The 26,501-nt window shown below is 40.0% G+C and overlaps 1 protein-coding gene and 1 long non-coding RNA gene across 3 annotated transcripts in view; one reads left to right on the top strand and one right to left on the bottom strand.

Moving 5' to 3' along the window:
* The window catches only part of LOC122577595, a 50,523-nt gene that overhangs the window by 9,048 nt on the left and 14,974 nt on the right, over positions 1 to 26,501 (top strand). The window lies entirely within an intron of this gene.
* LOC122577216 (protein 60A) overlaps positions 1 to 26,501 on the bottom strand; it is a 42,042-nt gene that overhangs the window by 7,779 nt on the left and 7,762 nt on the right. For both annotated transcript variants that reach the window (XM_043748471.1, XM_043748399.1), the window contains exons 2-3: positions 15,606 to 15,792; positions 9,100 to 9,254 (exon numbers count right to left, since the gene is read on the bottom strand). In XM_043748471.1, coding sequence (XP_043604406.1) covers positions 9,100 to 9,254; positions 15,606 to 15,792 — 342 coding nt within the window. The remainder of the gene's footprint in view (positions 1 to 9,099; positions 9,255 to 15,605; positions 15,793 to 26,501) is intronic.

Raw genomic sequence — 26,501 nt, 5'->3', positions numbered from 1 at the left:
CGGTATTATGATAGATACGAGGCATCTTGAAACGAATTTCGTATTTTTTGGTACGTTTAATATGCGCGTGGAAACTGAACCGTAAGAATACGTAATTCGTTATGATTGCTATTCTCGGAATCGCAAGAATACGAATTTCGTGCAGTTTCTGAATAGAAGACGCATGTTGTGCGCATTTGACGACATTGTCGTGTCTCTTAGAATAATCTAATTTTTAAAACTGGCTGAAGAAACTCTCAGATCGTTCTAAAAATAACGTTGATGATTTATAAAGTAATTTGAAAGAAACACAAAGTCAAGAAATTTATCGAAACACAAATGAAACAATTAATAGGCGGATGCATATGATAGCGCAGATTTGCAACTGATAATTTTAAATAAATCGTCTCGTTTCCTATCGTAGTTTTTGATACTCGAACAAGACCTTCATCGAAACCATTTCCAGAAATCTTACACTTTCAGAGTTTCGTTATTGTTATCTGATAACCTGTATCTTTTAACAAATAGCTTCGTAAATTATAAATAATGTAATAATTTATCCAATCTTACGAAGATATATTAAAATTGCTATTAGACGATGATGAGAACGATGGTACGCAGAAAACGTGTGAAATTCGTGGAACTGTAATTCCAGGCAACTAATGCGTCGCCGATTATACGTCTTTCACGGATTCTTCGATCCGCGTATCCTTCTGATCCAGTTTCCATATATTAAGAGTAATAAAAAGCAAATTTCTTGGCGTGTCCTCTTGCTGCCGGAGGTTCAAGGATAAAACGATTCCCTACAAAGGGGCAGTCCTAGATCAACCGGCAACGCTTTCGCAATGCTTTCAACAGTCAAGGACGTGAAGAAACCTTGCTCATCTCGCGATTCGTTTCAATCAAAAATTATCAACTCTCCAGCACGTTTCACGCGATCTAAATCGTGTGCCAATGTCCTAACATAGTACCAGGCACCCGTCTAAATTTCTCCCTTCGAAAATAAGTATATAGAATTTTATGTAGGAAAATTTTAAAAACTTTGAAACAAAGACATTTTCCTCAAAAAAAGAGGATTTTTTGATACCATTCAGTTATAGCTAAATCCTGTAGCAAATAAAAATTGCAATTACTAGTAATCAGGTACATAATTATAATTTCTCCATTTTGTTACTCTTAACTGTTACTAAATAATTCAATTTATATATTTGTAACTACGAAATATTATATCGCATCGAAATAGGGTTTGTTAATTTTATTTAGAAACTAGAGGGTGTACCTGATATTAAAAACATCTGTCTTCTCTAGTGATCTCAACTTCTGTAATCCCGTCATCGGAATATGCAACTATGCAAATAACATCTCCGATCGAGCCCATCTCCTCTCTGAATCTTAGCTATAAGCTAAGGCGATCGAGGTTGCAATTATTTAACTCCTAGAGTGTCATTATCATTTTAACTTTCTTCGTCCGTCTTTTTTTCTTATATATATCATTTTTAAAATTTCTTCCACATTTATATCTGTTTTTCGTTTTCTTCGTCGTACATCTATTATCCATTATCGTAACTCATTTTCTTCCTTGTACTCGTAAGTAAGTCTGGTCTGATTTGTTAAATAAATAAATCTGTCTACCAAGCTGGTCGCGATAAAGTTAAAAAAACAATCGAGTCGTCGAAAAGATTAAAGATCGTCGTACAAACAGAGGGAAAAGTGTAAAGCACGTAACATCAGCACAGCTGGCATACATTCCACGCACAAGTCAAATACCTTTGTCATTGCTCTGTTAATGGCCCGATAGTGACTCTATTACCGCTGAATTAGCATCGCAATAAGTACGAGTAAAACACACAGCATTAACGCTATCGTCGCGATCGTCCGTTCTTAGGTGGAGTTTTCTACAGTTCTCTCAGCCATAGATAATCTTTTCTCTCGCTCTCTCTCTCTCTCTCTTTCCCACTCAATACCTTGATTGTCCAATAAAACGACGATCGTGGACATTTCTCTCAAACGGCGTATAAAATCTGCTCTCTCGGAGCCCGTGGAAAAGATCACCGGAAGAAGAGAGAAACCGAGTACGGTATTCTTGAATCTTCGCTAACCGCAGCCTCCACTAGCCCATTCCCCGACATATACGACGATCGCCAAACATTTATTTACCCACGAACATCTTTTCAAACACCCGCGCCAACGATGTGGAAACTGCCGATAAACCAACAACATCATGGTCAAATAATAATATTATTACGGCTATTTAAATAAATACACATAGCTGGGATCGCGAAAAGTGAGCGTATTACGCTGTTCGGTAACAACATTGCAAACATTACTTCGTCGTGTTGATAAACCGACGTCGTCGTTACCAAATATCATAATCGTCGAATCGTAATACTTCGTTAAACTACTATTTTTAAGTGATTTTTATGAATCAACACTCCCGTGATTAATATATATATATATCAATGTGATTGATACGATAAAGATATTATTATTATCATTCATACGAACGTATCCTACGATCGGTATAATCATACAGAAAATCACGCAGTTAGGTAAGAAAATTCTGAAAACTTGCCGACAAGAATCTTCGAAACACGTAGGAATGAAAGGATACGTTCTAATAAGATCGCGAGTTTCTATAACAGATCACGGCGTTAGGAAAGATCCACGAACTTTCTAAAATCAGTGATCAGCGGCTCTGCCTTGAAATTTCGATGGGACGATAAAAATCGGCTGGATAAATCCGAAGGCATCTGACAAAGGCTCGTTTTCGTTTCGCGGTGATAGCAAGGTGTCGCAAGTCTCAAGAGCGAGCGAGCGAGCGAGCGACCGAGCACGCAGTTAGACGCACACGCGTGGGCGTATCACGCGGAGGTGTGTAGCCGGTCTTTAGAAGCGGAGAGATAGCCGCGGCTATACTTTCGAAAGCATCTGGTTTTCTGCAACCGGAGGAAACTTCCTCTGGCCAGGAGGCGGACGGTGAGGAGCCGCGCGCGCGTCCGCGTCACGGCGAACCAGTGCAAACAAACCGAGGGGCTCTTAACCAAACGAGACGAAGTAGAAGAAGAAGAAGAAGAAGAAGAAGAAGAAGGAGAAGAAGCAGAACACGAAGGGGAAGGAGAAGGAGAAGATGAAGAAGAGGGAGAAGAAAAAGTAGGAGAGGAGCGTAGAGTATGCGTGCGAATGCGTGTCGCAAGAGGGACGCGCCTGCAGGGGATAGAACGGGAGAAAAAGAGGGATCAACGCGAGGGATTGGGAGGAGACGAACCGAGTGGACAAGACGAACCAAAGAGGAGCCAAAAGTCAAAGGAAGAGAAAGACGTCGCGCAGGGAATAAGAGAAGGAGAAACAGCGAGAGGGAAGAATTACCGAGGAACGGAATCGTGGCTCTTTCGATGTATGCAACGGATACCTGTGGATACGTGAACGCGCGCAGAGGTGTGCGCCTCCGATCTTGTGTTTTATATTGAATGATCAAAGATAAACCGGTTGTGCTCGCGAAGGAGAGGAGCAGAGAAGCAGAGAGGAGTGAGAAAGAGAGAAAATATACAGGTGCGAGGAGGGTAAGAGGAGGATCGACGTGGGGAGAGAGAGAAACCGGTGAGGAGGAAGAGGAGGAGGCGTATGGAGGTGAGAGAGGCAAGCAACGAAATGATCTAGGCGCGGCAAACAACAAACTGTACGCACGAATACATAGGCATTTCAAGCTCTCGCGTATACATGACCGTCCCAATGCCTCGTTCTCGTGCTGAAACGTGCCTCGTTTAATATCCACGATGTCGTTATGGCAGACCTCTCAAGTGTTACCTGCGCGTATCGCGCCGAGGATACAACGATTACAAGCTAGACACGCGCCGTTCCTCCAAGATCACCAACACTGATTCTTAACTCTGTTATCCACCGAACGAACGTCTCCAATAAACGTTTGCTAATGTTCGCGATCATTCGCATTGAAACACTTGCCAAGTATCCTCTCCACGAAGCAAATGTTTGCGAGCAAAAGCCCATTCGCAGAGAGGAGATCAAGTGCATCGTAAATAGATTCGAATCTGACTAGAAAGTTCCATGCATTTCGTACGTACGTACTTCGAAGGAAAAAAGGATACGTTCGAACTGTAACGTGAGAAAGTAGGAGCAATAGAGAAACACGAGCCGTAACTTCGAGTATGATCGAACCTTGACCAAGTAGATTTCAATTTATTAAGAGTACTTTAACCAGAAACTTGTAATACCTATTTGAAATACACGCGTATAAGTATGTATGTCATTTTTCTTACTTCTAATTTTCAACGTTTCTTATCAGTACAGTACAAGCGTATTACTTTTACATAATATTTTACATAATAATATGTAAATATACGTAAGAGGTACGTTTTCCAAGTTTACAAATATTCATTCGAAATCAGCTTGTCTAATTCGTATTCGTTGTACATTGGGAAGGTGAAACGTTATCTAGAAACGAAGAGTAATCTAATTCTACGAGTCTGCTGTACAGAAATGACCGAAATTAACTTGCATCGAAATTAATCCCAGCCATACGTATACGTGTTTCGTAGAACAAAACGATGGTTCCTTGGAACATCGGCAACGATTAATGGTAATGCTATCATCAACACGTTGTTGCGAATGCTTTCAACTGTTTATACTTGCTTAAGGCTTGAGGTACATTTACACGTGACACTAAATCGTGACTTTACAGTCATGACACTGAATGTTAGAGCAGTACATTCTACTGCTGCCTCCCTCCCTTCCTCTTCGAGAGGAAAGTCATGACTTTGTGCCACGTGGAAACGTACCATTTACTGCCCTTGCGTTCTTCGCGTTTCCATGGAAGCAAATTCACGTTAGCAAACGTTAGCAGTTTTTTAATGCTTTTTATGTATTTGGCTTACTTCTCTGTTTGTCTGTCTGTCTGAGTGTAATTTTTGTAAACGAAATTTCACCCACTTCCACACCAGCTAGAAAGCTGAAATTTGGAACACACGCTCATTTCCGACGACGATACAGTATAATTTCAGAAAATTGACAATTTTTTTTATTGGAAATAACTGTCTGCCGACGACTGTTAATTAGCCGAGCAGAAATCTGAAAAAATCTTATCTCACAGTGACGAAAGAGTAAAAAAAGAAATGTACAAATTAAAAAAAAGAAATAGAAAAATAATCACTTTCATTTAAAAGTGTACCAAAAAGAAAAGAATAATTTTCCTCGTCACGTATCGTGAGCACACCTGTTAATCATAGAATGGAATATCGCTGAATCGTTGGTCTCAAAATCATTAAACAAATAAAAACCTAAAATATTACATTTCTAATTTATTTATTTTTCGCGATTGTCGATCATAAATCGCCCGGTTCTTTTCGTTGGACGTTTTTCAATCATCTTCGTCGGCGACGAAAACTGAGCGAAACGATGAAATAGGTTTCCAAGTTCGAAATTCTGCCGACAAGGCATTTAAACTGAGACATCAAATGGAAGATGCTGGGTTGAACATTCGCCTGATGCTTGTTAGTTACTGCCACCGTCTGACTTTTATTCCCTCTTCTTTCCTCATTTATTTCGTCTTTTCTTTTCTTTTCTTTTCTTTTCTTTTCTTTTTTTTTTCTTTTTGTTTGAGCTTCCTTTCGTAGAAGAATCGGTCTTCGAATCTCGGGAACAAGATGAATCGTGGTTTTTAAGTAGTGCTCGAGAAAAGATGTTGGTTCCAAGTGAAGTATTTAACGGCCCTGTTAGTTCTTTTCCAGCATAGAATACGCGAAGCACATACAGACAGAGTGGAGTGTTTGATGCTCGTACCTTTGTATGCATAAAATCTCAGCATCAAAAGTCGAATCGGTAGGAAGATACTAGTTCCTTTTTAATCATAGAATGTTAAATAATTCGATGGTTCTCGTTAAAGTTAAGGATGCTGAATGATCGATAGAATTTCACAAAAAGCACTGCGTCGTTATTACAGCGATTATGTTGTTACTGTTTTCTGCGCGAAGAAATTCAATTTCCGATTGATCGCCATAAAGAGAAAGGATAATCGTTAATAGCTTGGTAGAAGACTAGATGTTTCGATTCCGACAACTGGATAGGCAGGAATCGGTGTAATTATTTCGCTGGATCGTTTCAGACCTGAAACGATAATTTAATTTGACGTTGCAACGTGTATTCCCGCTAGACTGACAGGAGTTTTGCAAGAAAATTAGGTGGAACGCGATATAAAGCATTCTAGCATTATTCAATTATTCAACAATCGTGATCCAATTACTGTGTCGATGTCGGTAATCCAAGGCGCCCTATCTCGATCTTTCCTTCGGAATATCGAACGCAACCGGCACTTATTCAACGCGATCGATTTATTCTACAACGTGTAACAACAAAACGGATTGCAAGCCAGCCAGTACAGATAAAACTCCATTGACGAATAGATCGTACAAGGTTATTCGCTCGTATCGACTAACCACGCTCGAATTTCCATCGATGTACAAAGAATTACGTACGTACGCGCACGAGAGCGTGTCGAAGATTTCTCTTTAACGTATAAATAAATACAATTCGGAGAGCAAGTAACTATCAACGATGGAAAATTGATCAAGCAACGTCGACACGGAAATAATCGAAGCAAATGTAGTTAAAGAGCGATGAAAAAGATTTTGATGAACGTTGAACGCGAAGATCCTGTTCATCTGACGGGCCGATAGCTCCTTAAGCATCGGAGCCTGATACGAAGATCATCGATGAATCTCATCTCTGGTGCTCGAATATACCGAGAAAACACATGTTCGACGGGAATATTAGCCCGAGATCTCTGTAGCCGATTGTTTTTCGTACGTTATCCCGGTGAGATTTAATCGGCCAAGGCTACCACCGTTCTCAGATCGGTGAAGAGATCTGGCTCGACGACCGTGCAAAGAAACGAAAATCATCAATGATCTAAAGCTCATCGGTTCGTGGGCCAGCCAACAGGTGTAGCTTATCTAAAGAATCAAATCAAGGTAATCTTCCCTGGTACGCCTCGTGACGATTCTCATCTAAGATTCGGTGGCAGAATTGGATTCAGGGGCGTCCTTATCTCACCATCTGGGTCTTCACTCCGTTCACGTATATCGTTCTCCGTTTCTCTCGTATAGTCTCACAGCCGGACTTTGTCCGTTCCTCGGGCTAAATCCCACGCACGCACATCTCGCCAGTATAGGAAGACAAGACGACGCCACGGCCTGGCCTCTTGTCGATGATGTATTCGAGCTGGCTAGCAGTAGGAAGGACCTCGAGTGACGCACGAAAATTCGCAAGAAGCAAGCAAGATCTACGTCCTCGATTCGCAAACCATCCACTCCCTCCATTTCCCTCTTCGTTTCGTCTCTCGTCGTCTCGTTACGTTTCGTTTCGTATCTGTCCTTTTCAACGTTTCCACGTTTCATACTAAAAATCTGAACGTTTCCAGTTCTTCGCAGGTCTATCGCGAACTAACGTATTTTTATATAAGCTATTTATAAAGAAAACTGTCCCCGTCTGTCAAAATAAATGAAATCAAGAATGAAATATTAATCCTCGCCGAGGAAATGAATAAATTGAACGAAAAAATAAAAGATCAATTTCGTCGGAAATAAAATTGCTTCGCCGAATCTTTCTAACACGCGAGGAAAGATTTATTCGTCGGATACGCCTCGATTACGCCTAACAAGTACATCGCTGTCGCATAAAAGACGTGGAAAAAATCGGTTGAACGAGACGTACGAGCGCTCTCGAGGCATCGTTCTGGCGCACAACTCGCGCATAGAAAATAATCAGTGACAAATAGAAAATAATCGGTGACAAATAGAAAATAATAGTGGGTATATTCCACGAAACAGACTGCACGTGCACGAGCGAGCTCCGAGGAAGAGAAATGGACCGGAAAGGTGGAAAGGCCCGAGGCCTGATACGAAGCCATCGCTAGCCGATCGGTCGCGTACAGGACCGAAGGCACAGCGTGCGAGAGCAAGGAACGCTTTTCAGCATGGGAGTGAGAGCGTGGAACAGGTGTACGCTCGAGAAAGCATATACCTGTACACATCCGCGGAGACTGCCTTCTCTGCTCTGCCAGGTGTACAAGAAATGCCCGGAATTCACCGCGTCGAACTTCTGACCCCGAAGCGTTTATTAGCCACGATCTATTGCTCAATAGGAAGCGTGCGTCGCGTCTTGTTACTCGTTAGTCGAACACCGGCTCTGCGTACACCATCCTACGATCCTTTCGTGTCCTTTCACATAAGCAGAGACGCTTTCGAATTTATGTGAATCGTTTTATCGAAAATATCGTGTTGATACTTTTACGAATTTTCACGAAACGGAGACAATTCGTATAATCGAAGTTGAGGATCTTGGATCATAGAACATTGAGAGATAACATTCACAGTGACATTTTTAAAGGATATATTCAGCGATGTAGAACTTTAGGATTCCATATCGCGTTTCATTTGACTTACAGGGAACAAAGTAGCTGTTAAGAAGTAGCTGTTAAGCTAGCGGAGCTACGAAGCTATCTTTTTCATCAAAGTCGATTAAGAAATTCTCGATGATCTTCTACCCAAAAAATACAACCCCATAAAAAAAAATCAATATTTGAAAATTTCGAGTTAAATATGCGTATAAATGCTTACTATGGTACATTCACATGTTTACACGCTCAATTACTGGATACTGAAGCTTAGCAAATGCACAGAATGAACTGTTTCTGCAATGTTCCGTAGACTATCGAAAGATAAATCACAAGCAGAATATTTTAAAATTAGCCTCCTATTTCTCATTTCTATTACATTGCGCTCCGAAGATTTATCTGTAAATTTCGATAAATGCAACAGAACTTATTCAACCAAACTTATTCAAAACCTTTTTCTACTTAAATAAACAACATTTTACGAACTATCGCGATTTAAAAAAATATTGCATAGATGATGATTATATGCAATATTATCGCAGAGTATTAAACTATTCGACGTTTCTATCCTTTTTATTAAAAACTTCCTCTATCTGATCGAAAGTTAACAAATAGACTTCAGTAGACGGGTAATGTAAGGAAAGTCATAAATACAAGATCATAAAACTTTGTACAGTATAGAAGTAGTAATTGCAAGATAATAAATTTTTACTCACCAGAACGATCTGCAGGATGTACTGACAGATACAATCCCTTGTTTCCATCAGGATTATTCACCCAATGATCGAGAGGCTCGCTAACATTTAAAGTCAACCACCCCTCCTTTCCTGTCGTCGTATTCACTGCATCTACGTATTGCAACTCCCTTGTCCTACAACATAAAAAGTACAGTCATATATGAATAGAGCAACTATGAAAATTTCTATTAAAAGTATGTATATTATTTATTGTAACGAGGCTTATAGCATCGCTACTTCGCCAGTGTTTCCAATGTTTTTTTTTTTTTTTTTTTTGTAACTTTGTATTTTCAATTATCGTAACTTATTATGTATATATGTATATCGTTACAACTAAACTATAATATATTTCCACATCACGGTACACGTAATCTATAAAAGGTATGAGATTGATTTAAAACATTTATTTAACTTTGTCGTCTTAATATTCTGATCATTCGGATTGGCGATTACTTGGAAATTTCGAAAAGTTCAACGTAACTCGATTTATAACGAATATTGAATTGTTATAAATATATCAGAATTGTAACTATTATATATTTAAATCTTAACGGAAGCCTAGTATTAAGGCAAAGTAGCCGAGCAAAATAATATGTAAAGCAGAGTTAAGTTTTCAAAACAGTATGTGTCAAAGATTCTATTCTAGTGGTAATGTTACCTTCTGACTAACAATAAGCTCTAAGCATTGCAACGCATTAACCGCTAAATGCTCGGTGTCACTAATATCCCTGCGATTTTCCTTGCATACATCAAGGAAAACTCGCGTTACTCATTACGTTAACACGCAGTTGTGTGGACATCATACAGACGACACACGTCACATGGAAATTATCTCGCTGATCAAAACAAACATCTTCCATCCTTACACCTCTACAAAATTTTTACGCTTCTTCAAACGAAACTTCAAATATTTTCTCACTCTATGCAAAAACTATGAATTGTTAATAGACACTATTAGCTGCGCTGTTCACTACACGGCTGCTCGTAAATATCTGAACGTCTTGGTCGGTTTTTAACAATAATATCTACGCGAATGTTACAAAAGTAGGAAAATAGTTAAAATGATATTTATCGTCTGCTATATTTACCATCTATTTCTGAAAGCTACGAATTAGAAATCGAAGTTACTTGTTAACAACGATCCCAAAGGATACAGAGATGTGGTAATGATAAATTTTATTTTTTTCTTTCAAACATTTCAAAATATTTACCGATATCGTCCGTCTCGATTAGTATCTAAGGACATACGTGAAACGAATAAGGCTAAAAAATAAGAAACGAATATCCGTTTGTGGTCTTAACATATTCGTGTCTGATGATGTTGAAGTTATCATTGAAGATGTAATAGGATGCTTCACATATTATACAGTGAAATTTTCTATCAAAGTACTCTTTCCATTATCGCAATATCTCTAAAGTGTAACGTTAGATCGAAATACGTCTAACAATTTTTACTGATAATAAAAATGAAATTTTATCGATGTGGCATACAAAATACGTACGTGTCAGATAAAATACGTTAAAACAGAAAATTATATTCTGCTATATATGAGTATAACGGTGGCAGAAGATAGAGTAATCGTAAATGCTATTATCGATCAAAAAACGATCGGATACGTTTAACCGATAACGTACATATGTATGTCCTGACAAGTAGCGATAAGCGCAAAGAGTGTTAATTGGTAAACACCAAGATTCAACAGCAGATGGTCAAAGACGTATATTGTTTCTCTATCGTTGCACGGCTTCGAATCGCGCAATTCATCGATAAAATCGATCAATAGAAAACCACTGATTCTTACGTAAGCACGCTAACCGTGATATACATCGTGCGACGAAGCATATACGACTATTTGCCATAATTCGTCCTCGATCGTGACTCGACAATTCGCGCAAATCTATCTTGCACGTGGCTCGTGTCAATATGATTTCAGCAAAACACACTAATCATTGTTCATTGAGCGAACGGGCTCATCTGCGATCTCCACGGTCAAAGACATTCCTTAAACGACGCATTTATCTTTTTCCCGGGACTGATTATCGTTCCCATAATTGAATAATTGAGAACGCTAAAACTGTATACAGACGCAGGACGAACGTTCCCGCATAAATTTATCACCGGAGATTGTACGCATTATCCATTTTCTTTCCGTTCTTTTCCCTTTCTTTTATCTCGATTTGTTCGTTTACGGTTTGTTTACGTCTGGAAGAATTTTTAATAAATCATGAAGCTCTTGCTACCTCGAAGTATCGTGGTATTACTCTACGCTAATATTTATTAATTCTCTTGGACGTTTCACGATTTTCTTCTTTCCTTTAATCTCGATCGATTTAAAATTATCTTTAATAGCTTCGAGGTACGTGTAACGAGTTTTATGTCTCGCGCGTTATTGCAAATTCACAATGTACTTGCCAATTTATTAGAATTTACTCGACTCTAAGGTTGTAAACTTTGTTTCCTTCCCGTCGATCTCGATTTATTTAAAAATATTTTTCCGTTTAAAAGAAGATTCACAATTTTCTTGCCAATTTGTTAGAATTTACTCGACTCTAAGGTTGTAAAATTTGTTTCCTTCCCGTCGATCTCGATTTATTTAAAAATATTTTTCCGTTTAAAAGAGAATTCACAATTTTCTTGCCAATTTGTTAGAATTTACTCGACTCTAAGGTTGTAAAATTTGTTTCCTTCCCGTCGATCTCGATTTATTTAAAAATATTTTTCCGTTTAAAAGAAGAAGAAATTTAGTATTAGTTTCGAACAGATGGTTAATAATTTCACAGTGAATTGTAAAATGTATTAATGTTCCTGGAAATAATTGATATACGTATTGTTTCGCGTTCACGATAACGTATTATTGGCGATACGAAATGTTTGTTTACTGAAATTAATTCTCTTAATGTGTTGTAACAGATGCGGCTGTTAAATTGTTTTCCTTCGGCCGAGAGTGAATTCCTGAATCGCAAAGCGTAGAATTGAATACATTTCAGCCTCGCAGCTGTGCATTCATAAACGTAAGCATTGATGAAGATGTCTCGCGATTATCAATCAACTTTTAGCTTTCCTGAGGTATTATGTATATTTGAATTTCAAAGTGCAGCCGTTACATTGTGATAAACAGGCACAAAGACAAACATCAATTTTTTCCGCGGCAAATTGAATACCATTGCTCGATCATAAATACCGATTGAATCTTAACAATTTCTTGAATGCGAAGCGTGAATAGATAAACGATCGATGAAAAATGATAAAAACGCGTGTGATAGAAATAAATTTAGAATCAAAACAAAATGTTACAACAAAATAGCAATATCAAGTTGCAAAATTATAATTATTATACAATTTCAATTATGTTTAATACACAGGTACGAATGTATATGTAAGTATGTACATGCGATGAAATAAGATACAATAATTGACAGCGATTGTAAAACTGCGATAACAGCGTTATCAGAACGGTACACGTGATTCTATATGATCATTTAATGTATTTATAATTACAATTATGCTAGGATATTACTGTATTTGTTATTATTGCGTTGTTAATCATTCGAAATTCAGTAATGCGACACGTAACTCATTTTGACAAATTTTTGACTTTTACTTATTACGATTATAGTAATTACAAAAGTATTTAGACAAATATTTCGACAAGTAACAATATATATGATAAATTCATAGAATATTCTATTATATTCTACTTATAGAGTACTCCGTTTATATTAAATTAATACGATATAAGTACAGTTAAAATAAGAAGGAAAAAAAAAAGAACAATTGATCTTTCCAATTAAACGAATACGACACGTCAACCCCATAAACCGGCGAAACGGAGCGAGAACAGCCGTCCAAGAAACGGCGGCAAGCGAGAAAAATTTATGAATTGCTAATTGAGACTAAAAGCACGAGACCCTGAAGCTCGTTACGGCAAGTGTCACTGTCTGACTTTCGTCAGAGAAGACCTCTTATCATGGTCCAGAGACAGCTGACGCGGCCTGGTATCCCTACCACAGGAGAACTCTTATGGAAACCTGGTGCGCACACGTAAGAAACCAGAGTCGCCAGCTTGTCTCGGCTGGACCAGAAGGTGGAGGAGGATAAAGAGGTGGAGGAGGATGCGTCACGCATCGAGTTTGACGGAAGAAGCCGAAGAAGAAAGAGTAGAAGGAGGAGAAGGAAGAGGAGGTGGAGTGGCTGCGTGCGTGTAACTGCGTAGGCACACCAAGTAACTCGTGCTCTTAACTCCTCGCTCGGAGCCCGTCTCCACGGCTAATTTACCTCAATTTACGGAATAGCGTTTCCTGTCGGGGGCCTGTATATCGGTCAGGTCACAGTACCAAAGTCTACGGAAGTATCAGACAGGGATGGCTCTAGACTAGCTGTCGCCATCCGCTATACGGTCTTTCTCGTCTGAGAAGCGGACACGTGGACGCGAACCGAGCAGCTTGCGTTGCTTGCTGAAACCGTCGGTCTGTCGCGTCTATCGAGATAAATCGTCCTTTCGAGAGATCTAATTGAACGAGGATAAGAATGGAACCGCGTCAAGACAACAATCGTTCGATCGTCGAGATAATCGAACGAAAGTAGGAACGATTGGATACAAGGAACGAGAGGAGTTGATGAAAAGATCGTTGTCAACTTTGAAATACTGTACCTATGCACAGGAACTCGTCAAGACTAGACTGAAATATCAAATACCTGAACCGTAGAAACAACTGAGATGATTGAACAATATGATGTTATTTACACGATGATTGAGCAAGTTTAGAGCTAAGAAATTGTCAGAAAACGTACGTGAGGAGCTAGCATGTCTTCAAAATAATTGAAACTAAACGAGCAAAGAATATATTGAGAATAGTATCGCGGTGTAACTTTTGAATTACAGAGGACCAAAAATAGGTAGCTTTAGAACATTTCATTTTATCTTTGCAACGTTTATACCTAAAAAGAATCAAAGAAGACACAAAATTCGGGTTTGCCTTTTCATAGGTAAGGATTTTCAACGTCCGAAGGTTAAATGTAACAAAGGAAGAATGGGAAATTTAACGGAAGGATGGACACCTGTAGAGAACGAGGCAAAATACTCGTACCTGATCCTTTACTGACTAATTTCACCTAATATCCGTAATAAAAAATGTATCATTGCTATAGAATGACCTAATATATAAGAAATATGGCGTAATATAGTCGGTGGTTCTAGAAAGGAATTGGTCGTTATTCGTGCGCCGCTAGACGGCCCTGGATATGAATGAGAAAGGTAGAATCGACGAGAGACGAGTGGGTTGGTCCCCGAAACTCTCACAGGTAGAACAAATACCTGAGATTTTTTCGGCGACTTAAGGACGGCCTAATTAGAGGCACGATGACGATGTCAAAAACCACGGACTCTGCCTGAAGGAACACGAAATTGGTCTAGCCACCCACCCGGGTGGGATCTGCCTCACCAACGTCGGAAGAAGACAGAAGAGAAAGAGTACCGTTTTTCCACGATGCCCCTTCCCCGTTCTCCTCTTCGCCCTACTCGCTAGTTAAAGGTCACCTCAAAACTATCAGTCACCCTTACTCACCCCGAAATAGTAGCCAGTCAAAGCTGACTGCAGGTAGGAACAATACCTGAAACACTTTTCCCAGAAATGGGACATTCCAATTAACACGATAATGACATTCGGGGAAAGAACACATTCCATTGCAAGCTCGCAAGGAAAAATATGTAATTCGGCGTCTTCGAATTTGTTGCCTCGAACAAGGTGTGAGGTATGGGAAAAATTAGTTACGATTTTTAAAGAACATTCCTTCGGTGGCACGTGTTTCGAGGATATAGCGATAGAAAACCTCGCTTCGGTTGAAAAGAATTCTGTTTATGTATAAAACGGATTTTAATTGATAATGTATCAGGAAATATCACTCGAGCGGGAAAATTAGCATTGCAAAAGTAATTTCAAGAGTACTGTGTTTTAGCATTAATGCTCTTGTTCCATCCACTTTTAACGCATACTCTGTAAGATATATAGGCAAATAGTATCAGGGATGAGCTCTCTATTATAAATTACGTTTTACTCCGAAGAAAACCGCCTCTAAAAATTGATCGCCACTGGCATTAGGTATATTCCTATGAAATTCTCGCTAAATCGCACTAAACGAATTAGTTTAACGTTTTCAGTTCTTGCGCGGGAAGTTAGAATCTACAAAGCAAATACGTCATCTGATTACTTATCGAAGAAACTAATAAGAAAATTAATAATGCAATTTGCCGACTACATTCTCGACTCGATAAGACTTTCTAAACTATCGGAACAAAGATCCGAACGACCGTGGCAACTGTTACGATAAAAGTCCCGTATATCTTAGCTCTTAAAGAGTTAAAAAGAGCCACATACTTAAAGGACACCTCGTATAATCCTCGCTGAAAGCGGATTATCCCTAATTTTAAACTGACAGCCCGAGTAAATCGCGTCACATGCAAACAAGCCCCTTTTACAAGACTCACCCGTCTTCGGTTCTCAAGACCCGGTAGGCTGTGATCATGTACGATCCGCGATTCCTCCGATTCTTCACGTCCATGCTGCGATAGAGCCTGAGCTCTGCACTGATTATGTGTTCCCCCGGTGGTACCTCGGAGACGTCAAACCATAGCCTTTTGCCGCGCTCATGCCTCACTCCCGGAACATGATGATCTGCAGATCGAGAAAAAGCGTCTCATTAACCGATAACGGCCGAGCGAATCTGACGAAACGAAACGTAAACGTAGATTTACGACGGGATTGTCGAATGGCAATTAGCTGGTTCACCCGGGGTAAAGCGCTTTTACTCATTATCCTTCGGCCGGATACCGATAGTTCAGATAACTTTTGTAAATATCCTTTCGACGATTCCCTTCGTAAAAGCGTCCATCGTTGGATCTTAAGAAAAGAAAGAGATTTTTTTTATCGTTCACGATGTTAGGAAACGATAATACGATGGCGTAATGCATCGGTATAGGCATGTAATGGGACCGTGAGCCGCGAGAAAAGGGAAATAAATAAAGCACATCGTTACTTATCGTAGGTACGTAACATCGAAATGACTGGAAAGCGAAGAATAATAGGAAGGTACTTAGGTTTACAATACTTTCGGGGAAAGTAACGGGTAATAACGTTGTACTGCCTATTAAGCTAACGCTTTCGCTCCTATGAACACTCTCGATGTACTAAAGACTTTAGTCATAAAGAGCACACATTTTTTTTAAATATAGCTGTTAACATAGTTTTGTACATATATTGCATTATAAGAATTAGAAGCTGAAATATCGTCGAAACTGTTAATTGTAACGGAAAATATTTCAAACGAAAATGAACAGGAGGAGTATAATTTTATCTGATTAGATTCTTTATTAGTTAACTTGTATAAAAGCCAAATATGTATTAACTATAAAAATTGCTTCTTTACAAATTCCTATAGTGCATATAAATTAACATATTCCTATATTTTGTACCAACGATTACTATAATTGCAAACTTTTCTCTCGCCTAATATAAAACTGGAATATTATGTTCGTAATGTTTAATTATTATAAATATTCGTTTCTATAAATATTCTTAGTGAAATAGAAAATCATATCGTCGATACGATATATACGCTTCGTTGTTTTTCTTTTGTGCAACTACCTCGCTTAAAAGTAATTACCCTCTTATTTCGAGGTAGACCTCTTCTCCTTATCTCTCTGTTCAACCACGAGAGGTAAAACTTTAGAAAACAGCAGAAAAGGTAAAATGCCGATAATCTCGGTAAACTGAGTAACCTGTTCGTTTACGATAAATTTCGAACCGAAGCACCGCTCCAAACTTGTCTTCCCTAATTGTCTACCTAGACATTGCCTAAATTCCTCTACAGCCGTTCCATTCTCCGAATATCGGTCTTCAATGCACCTTTGGAAATATATCGTTGCTGTCGCACAAGTTCCTTGACAAAGCATAGCAGAACTACCAAAAGCAACGAACGATCAACAAATATTTTGATTACAAAATTTATTTGCTCCGCTGTGCAAGAAACGTAAGAGTCAAAATCAAAACGTAGCTTCGATATAAGCTTTTTTTCCAAATCCGCATTATTAAACTCGCGTTATCGTAAAAATTACCATTCCGATATTAGCTTCTCGCAAGCACAGTAGGAAAGATTAAAATTCCACTCGATCATTCAAACAACGTAACAACACGCGTAAAACGTAACCTGTTACTTGCGATCTAGATTGCGAAACCCTTAATTAATATCCTGCCGAGAACAAAAACAAGAAAAGAGCGAAAAAGATCAAGAGAGAGCGACTAAAAGAGAAGAGGAGGAGAACAGAGTCGGATATAGCACGACTGGGCTTCGCAACGAGGCTCGGTCAGCCGGTAGGAAAAAAGAGTATCGTTCCAAGTAGCGATTCGACTTTCAGCAAACATCGATCAACCAGGTTCCAGCAAAGCCCTCGACCCGCCAGCAGCCAACGGTAATTCCATCGTTCACGCTAAACTGGTTGCAAATCAATTTTCCCCGAAACAACGAACCGAGCTCGTCCCAGTCACATCTTAATCCCCGAGCGATCCTCCGTGGTCTGGTTGGCGGTACGGCCTCGAAACGGGGATCGGTAGATCGTCGAAATGTGGACGAAGAAGAGGAAGAGGGCGGATGGCCAGTGCACGGGCAGCAGGCAGCCTATAGCCGACACCGATAACCAGCTATCCTCGTTCCGGCACGAGATCGATAAGGGAATCGTTACCTCCGTAAATGAGAGGCCCCCAGAACGAGCCGTGGACAATTCGCAGCGTGAAATCGTCCTTTTTTCTACCGCCAAAGCGAGCGCCTCGAACAGAGAGCAAAAGGGAAGCCAGCAGTAGGTACCCTTCCTCCGCTATGGTTGGAGGACTGTAGCCCTTAAGTAATGCCTAATGTTTCTCCCGAGGAGGCCGACTCACGGGAGGTGGGGGACTAGAACGAGGAGCACAAGCGAACGAGAAAGCCGAAAAGAAGAGAGGAGGGAACGATGGTCAGAGAGAGGTAGGGGGAGGGGAGGGCATAAAAATTTGTTTTGTTTTTCTCTTCGGACGGTCGCATTCCAACGGCACCTGATTGCCGCGAGCCGAGCTGGACCCCTCGGCTCTCGGGGTGGTCCCGAATAGCTTGGGACCATCCTGGACCGCTCCACGACCGACTGGACTTTTGTTTTTTACCCCACCAACCACCTCTTTCTCTTCTACGTCTTCGGTCCTCCTCCGACAGAGTCCTCTCTTGTACACCTACAAATACTCTTCTCCTCTTCGTCTTCTCGTCTTCTCCAACTCTAATCACTCTCTCGAAAGGCCTCTCTCCTCTCCTCTTCTCGCATCTTCTCGCATCTTGTCTCTCGTTCCTCCGCGCCTAACATACACGCGAGAACTTGGAAAGAGAAAGAGAGAGGACGAACTAAAACGGACTAAACGAACTCAGGGTCCCTCTTTTCACATAGGAACGCTCCTTGTTCGTTCTTGCGATATTTTCCTGGAAATATCCGTGGGCCGTTTCTCGGAGATCCGTCGTTTCGCGGGCTGATCGACGATGAGTCGATCCACCCGTTCTATGCTCAGTTCGACAACTTTCGACCACGAGTCCGGCTGGATTATTAGTTCGCAGTAACGCGGCGACCGGATGCTCCTTTCGGATCATTCGAACACATCGACCGTGGGAATACCGTCTCTTCCTCTGTGCGCGCTGCCGCCGCGCTGCGTTTAAAGGCTTACGCATAGCTTGCATAATTGTGCTCCGGACGATCGTCACAGTGGAAGATGCAAATCACGACGGTTTAATCGATTTAGAAAGCTTCGACAAGCAACGAATTCACCTTTGCTCAATGTGTGAGATTTTTATGAAACTTAGTTTTGGCTATTCCAGAGAGAATCTTAAAACGTTAAATGCCAGTGTCCTTTTTCTGGAATCTTTATAGAATTCTAGAAATTTTTATTGCCTTAGGATTTCAGCAAAATAGGTTTGCATTGAACGTTATGATATTGACAACTCGGACTATGCAACTGATCACACGGTGTCTAATTAGAATATTTTAAACGATGCAGTCAAAGTCATCAGACTTAAAGAATTAGAAATTCACAAATGTACAAGATTTCGCTAATTTTTCAAAGATCCTCGTACAAATCCCATAACTTACGTAACTTACGTGCGATCAAATGAGAAAGATTTCATCAAATGTAGGAGCTCCGCTCTGTAATGTCACGAACCTTCCTCTCCTCGTTATCGCGTCAACCGTAAACGGTTAAGACGATCATGAAGCATCGCCTTAAACCTACATCTTCAGAATTTATTCCTAAATCTTGCGTTTGTTTCCTCGTAAAAGTATTCGACTTTTACACATACAAATCTTCAAGACAAACTAGAGAACGCGTACACACCGACGATACCATTCTTCTGTTCTCTTAAGCTGTTGACAATTCTTCAGCGAAAGACGAGATCTAATCGAAAATATCTCAAAGCACCGCCCCGTAAACCCCATAACCTGCGTGAAATCTCATCGGGACAATTTCACCAACTCGGAAAGGAATTAAAGAGCCGACACAGAGGAACGAGGTATAGTACGAACAAATGGAGGCACGAAGAGGAAACCGAAACTCAACAGCCGTCGCACACGTCGCGTCGGGCCTAATCATTAGTCTAACTACGAACAGAGGGAACGGTGCTCGCGGCATTCGCCACTTTTACACAGTGCGCAGAAAGAACGAACGATCCATCCATCTCGTTCTGGCATTTTTCCCCTTCTTCTTCTTTCCCCTCTTCGTCTTCTTCTTCTTCTTCTTCTTCTACTTCTGCTTCTTCTTCACCGGACCTCCCTTCTTCCTCTTGTCTGGCCTGTTGAAGGAGCCGCCCTCGGCGGAAGATAGATAGATAGGGAGAGAAAGAGGTCCTGGGAAAGAAAGAAGCAAAAGGAGCAGCCAGGATGAGCCAGGGCACCCAAGTTGAGACATTTTTACCTGCCCGCGGCTTCACGTGGGGAGAGATATTGACTCGTCTTCCCCGTTCGACTATCCACGCGATTTGGCGGAACAGAGAGGGCAGATGGGGAAACTTTGTATAATATATGGGCCGCACCGCGACTCCGCACGTACGTGTGAGCACACGCCTACAAAATTCGTCCAGATGCACGTACCCCGAAAGGATCGGCCTACAGCGGCCCATAAATCGGACGATACTTTTTAGGGGAGTACGCGATTCCCTCTCTGACAAATGGAAAGATCATGAGGACTAATTATACGAGCAATTAATATTAGCTCGTCCTCTACGCGATGTCGGGTTTCTTAAATAAACGTTCAGTTCTTATTTGTTAATACATTTTTTAATGAAACTTTCGTTCGGAGATTTGAGTAATTTGTAAAACAACGGTAGAGGAACTATATTGAATTGTTGGACAATACAGGAATGGTTCACCGTGCTTATTAGCGTTTCGATCGAGAATGTATCGCGATCTGCGCGCTTTTTCCCGATTTATAAGCTAAATAGAAATCGATAAATGGAGACGAGCGACCGTGCAACGATCTACTCTTAAAACACACTGTACTTTTTCTGTTTTTATACTATTTCGCGACATAGAGCCGTCCGTTAGCTGAATAAATAAATTGAAATAGAATGGAACTTGTTGCGTTTGTAATAAAAATTTATTTAACAATTTAATAGACAGTTTTTTCAAAACTCTGACTAATACTCTGGATCATGTGTTTCAACTTTCTATAATTACGTGCCTCCGTGGGGAAAAAATATTGGACATTAACGATTTTGTTTGACAAGTAGAATGGACAAATGCTTTCGTAAAGCTGAATTATGCGATTGACTTCGAATATCGATTCGCTGTGAAATTTACAGCGACTTACGGCGAAAAATGAAAATTATTGAGTCGCGTAGAGTATGTAAATTCTCTTTTCAGAAAAATCAATTAGGTGTGGTATTAAAATACGCAGGGAGAAATTTATGAAATTATTTATGAGACGTTCCTTTCGCAACGGATACTAAGTTCGACTGGACATGTAATGATGTTTCTAGTTTGGTCCGTCTGTCAATAAATTAGCATCTCATAGACCATCGTACAAAAAGGCCAAGAACAAACAGCCTCTAAAAAATGATGGCAAAACATATTTCTCTAAATATCGATGACTTTGTAATCGTCACGGGAACTGCAGGTTTATTCCAAACTGAAGGACAAACATTCAAACGTTATATAATTATTTAACAATATATATTTAACAATTATATAACATATATTTATAATATTATATATATATAATTGCGTGATGTCTTGTTAAAAGAAATTAAGTCATCGTAGAACACCATTATAGCCCCTTTTTAATACTCGCAAATTTACGTAATTTCTACGTTTACGTATTGCTTTTTCTTGCGTTTTCCACGTGTCAAATTGACACAATGAACAAACGAGGGTGAATTCGATCGTACTTTAAAGAGCGGCAGAATTTCGGACGATCCTATCATCCCGTGCAAAACCCCTGGTAACTGGACTTGCCGGTACAGTAGCGAGTTCCATTCAGACTGATCTTTTTCCACGAACGATTCCAACTCGATTGGCCGTTAGTGACGCGTACGTGTAACAAACAATACGGGAACGAACATGAACGAGGATAAAACAAGTATAAACCAGAAAACCGACGTACGATGGAAAGAGAGACGGGACGAGAAGAGATTCTATAAAGGGGGTAAGGGGGCTAGCAATGGCAATCAATTAAGACTCGCTGGGCGTCGTATAACGTAATAACGCGTTTTAATTTATGCTGGTTTTTATCGGACGCCCGGAGTTCCCAGTACTGGGTTGGGTACATATGTCGAATAAGTTATGGTTATGGGTATCAATTTATATGCATGCCGCATATCGCGTCGAAGAGCCTAGAACGTTTCTCACCGCGAGCCACGGCATGAGACGTCTCGGAGATAAAGCAGGAGGGACAGATAAGCGTGAAAGAGAAAGAGGGACCAACAACTTTCCGAGAACTGTTCGACCGCGCTTCTTCTGCCACCCTCGCGAACGGACGCGACTCCTCCGTAGGACCTCGAAACAGATCTGAGACCGATCTCAGCCTCGAAATCACGGAACACCTTGTCTTCTATTTACATCGAACCGAACACCGATGTTTCTAATGCAAAAATTTGTACCGCGATTTTACGTACAGATGCGCGTTGAATTTTGAATTATCGTCTTACTCGAGAAACTACGCTTTCGAGCGTTCGGTGTTGCTTCGTTATGGCAGACTCTTGGAAACTGTAGACGAGAGATTACGTTTTCATATGTCTCTCAATTAATTTTGAGCAATTTTGCTTATATCTGCAAGGTTAGATTTTAATTCTTCAGAGAGATAGTTAGATGTTGATACTTGAGAGTTGTGCGTAGATTTGTCGTCGTTTTGGACATCGCTGTTTGTTCGAATTCTGTTCCGTTTCGATGAAATACGCGAGTTTTGCAGCGAGGAAAGTTGAAGGAATTTTTGAAGCTTTCGACGAGAGTTATTTTTGTGGAACTCAATGCTCGAAAACTATATATAGATGCGACATCATTTTAATTTTGTTGTTTGCTTGAGTTCCTTCTCGTTCCAATCTAGTGCGTAATGGTAGTTAACGGCCTTAGGAAATACAGATTTTCAGTTCTTTGGAAAAATGAATATTCGACAGCTACGTATATGTAGATTTAATGCTATTTCGAACTACGCTGTTTACGTAAATTCCTTTTCCATTTACAGCTCTGCCGAACAGTATAAATTAGTATGAACAATTTTATTGATTTCAAGCGAGTGAATAAATCTTATATCGTAATCAACTTGAGAATTGTTCGGAGTTTTTGAAAGGGTTGTTCTCAGGGAAACTGATGTTTGAGAATTATGTGCAGATTTATGGCAATTTTGGACGTTCGTTTCAATTATTTCTATGAATTCATCGCGAAAAAGACACGTTTCAATCTTTTTCTCGGTATAATTTTATTTGATGAATGGCAATTGAATTGGTTCTTAGATCTACATAGAAGAAATTCTTCTTCTCTGACAGTAATGTTTCTCGAGAACTCACTTAGTTGCAATTCGAGTCTCTATCGCATTCTCTGAAACATATTGAAACTGTAAATGTTTTCTTCTATGGATTGTAAACACTTCACGTGCCTGAGCGATCATCATTTCGAAAATGATTTACAGAAAAAACATTATTTCCTCAAATATCTCGCAATTTCCTCTACGGCTCTGTGCTTCTTTGTCGAACTGTCATAATAAATTTTACCAATCGATTACGAGCGTTTGAGAAGACAAACAACATTGTTTCAAATTCTCAATAAATATCTCGATCGTAGATTTAACTTGGCGATTTTTCAAATTTAACTATTCCTTTTTAATTCGGATATTCCGCCTATACGTATTTGTTACCCGACGAATCAAATCCCAAGACCTTGAAAAAGTTCCTATTCTTCTTGCACTTAGTTCTCAGGAATTCATTTATTCGCGGTGAATGGACTTTTCGCTGTACTTCCTCAGACATGTTAGAATTATGGATTATCTTCGCGTCTCTGCCAGCGAGGGGCAACGTTTTTCTTTCTCCTCTTCAATTTATTCTATCACCGCGATTTGATGAATTGCACTTGCTAAGAATTCTAATTTCCCCGTCAGACCTCTTCTTTATTGAACATTAGTTTTCAAGCATCCCGGATGCGTGTTAGAATTTCAGATATTTCCCTTTTCTTCCTGCTATTTCGATATCTTCTTCCTCTCTGCGATTCAGCAAACTTCGCTCGCTGTTGGCAAAATATTTCAACTTCATAGAACAGCTTCCTCTTCTTATCCCTGCTGTTTTTATTCAACGAACTTCAGTTTTTGTTTTCCGTATCGTATTTCCTGAAAATTTACGAGAATTACGCTCGAGGGTACTCAGTTTCCAAGAAACCTATCAAACGTTGAAATTTTTAGACGCGTTACTCGGAAAAGTACAACTACATCTTCTTAAAAGCTTCGTACAAAACACACAGCAATTGAAATTGTCTCGGCCGATCGAATGGGTTTTTTCTCTTCGATGTGAGAAAGATAAACGCGAGGCTTCGATTCCGCTTTACATTCTTCCTTTTCGTCTGCGTCAGCTAGAGCGAGGAAACTTCTTATTCTACCCAGCAATCATTTCTCCATTTCAGCGCGTCAATCTTTTCGCAATTCTTTAAAAACCCTTCAAAAATTCTTGGAAGGATGCAGCATAATTCCTCGGGATGAACGCGAGGTGGCGAAGCGTGAAGAACCCCATTCGATGGATTAATGTTTATCGCGCTAGATCAGGCGTGCGTATCCGTTGTGTACTATAAAACAATTTCTACGGAATTTTCGTGCGAATACCAGCTATGCAAAACTATCAATTTCCCAGCCTTCCGCGTTTATCTCGTCGCTTTATTCATACGACCTCGAACTCGAGCGAACGCTCGCATGTAAACTCGTTCGTATTTGCATCTTGATGTGCACCGAGCCTGCAGGGGGAAGGTCAGGTAACGAAGATCCAACATCGGCGATGATCATCGGTCCCACCTCTCCCCGTTCAGACTACAATTTCGTCACTTTCGCGTTTTATGCCTTTATTCTACGAACTCGTTTTAAAAAAAGTCTTCCTCGAACCGCACGGCCTCCGGCAACTGTCCGCATAAATTTGCACGATCGGGAAACTTGCAAAACCGACTCGTCCCGCGCGCGAATGCTTCGCTTCCTGCGTGTGTCAATTAGCACAACAAGCTCGCCGCTCGTCTAATGAGCGCGAATCGAAGAAATAACAACGCGTTCGCTTTTGCAAATTGCTCGTGTAACAGATCGAGCGCGGTTTTTACAGTTTACGTTAAATCGTTGCATCGTGTGCCGGAGGTAATTTCTCTTCTCTTTTTCTTTTTTTTCCTTTTTTTTTTTTTTTAATTCATCGTAGATCGAAAGTCAGCTTAGATCGAATTACATTCAAATTGGATTATTTATCGTCGAATCGAACGTTTTCTTGAAGCCTGCTGTATAGTTGAGAGCACAGAAGAAACACATATACAGAAACTTATGTACTTTACTTATGTATTTATCGCGCACAATGATAAAATATATATAAATACGATCGGAGATACAACGATCATATTTCTCTGGGCAATTAAATAAATTTTCAAGCAGATAGAATATAAAAAAAAGGAGGAGGAAAAAACGCGCTAATCTCTCAGCCACTTTTCTGATTCGATACAGTCATTTTCCTAATTTGCATGTTAATTACAAAATTCCTTCCGTTCCTAATTATCATATCAGATTTCTATCAATCCGCCAACGAAGAACCGCTCGTTCAGCGTATCGTTTATTTCCCTGATTTCTCGTCAATAACTAACTGTTCGAATTTTCATCGGTTAAGCGCCGATGAAAATCATTCGTTGCACGAACAAACGGAAACATCGGCCAAATACCACAGCCACATGCGTTCAACATATAAAGACGAATAAATAAGAAAATAAATCGCGATAACCGAAGCGATAATTTCCATATTTCTTTCTTATTACGAACAACGGCTCTCCCATTGATATTTTCAGTTACGGACACGGTTAACAGTTTCGGTGGATTATGTCCCAGGTAAAATCTTATCTCTCCTGGAATCTTCTTCGCGACAGGCGAATGAAACATCGCCTTTTCTGAACCGTATATTCCCTAACCTTCCCCTTAGGTAGAACCGTAGAGGAAAACGTAATACAGCGTGAAAGTGCTTTAGCTTGGTGGCTGAAAATATTGGGAACGAGATGCAGAAAGATACGATTGATTTTGTTTGATCTAAAGCCGGTGGAAATTTTTGCATACAACCGTTCTGAATAATTATACAGGAATATCGTTTCCACTCGTAACATTATAGAATGTAAAAATGCGAAGTGATCGGAGAATCTTTTACGAACAAACAGCCAACGAGATAGAGTTAAGTGACGCAAGCACGTAACAGTTTCTTCGTATATTTCGGATCTATAAATAAGATAGTATCCTTCCGTATCGGATGAATCTGCAAAGAACAGTAGAGTTTAACAGCATCGGAGCATTAATTAATAGATACGTTTCATTTACAGTTACTCCGACGAGTATCTCACTTTACATATTCCGCTAATCCTTTAGGCCATCGTAATTAAAGTGTGTTTCCAAGAGAATAATGTTTCGTTAGAAACGTTTAACCGGTTGAAATATTTGAACGTAATAACTCGATATAATCCGGCGTTACGCTAACGTTATGATAACAATTAAGTCAAACGATTAAATTCTGACTATATCTTCGCGCGTGACGAGCGAGTATCTACTCGCGTGTTCGGCAGGCGATTTCCGCGAGGCGCGTCCTTAAATTTCACGGAAAGGGGACGAAATTGCATCGAAGAAAGGCT

The sequence above is a fragment of the Bombus pyrosoma genome, linkage group LG1, assembly GCF_014825855.1.
Source record: "Bombus pyrosoma isolate SC7728 linkage group LG1, ASM1482585v1, whole genome shotgun sequence".
NCBI classification, from domain to species: Eukaryota; Metazoa; Arthropoda; class Insecta; order Hymenoptera; family Apidae; genus Bombus; species Bombus pyrosoma.
The sequence above is the reverse complement of the archived record's forward strand: the minus strand, read 5'-3'. Positions and strand labels throughout refer to the sequence as shown.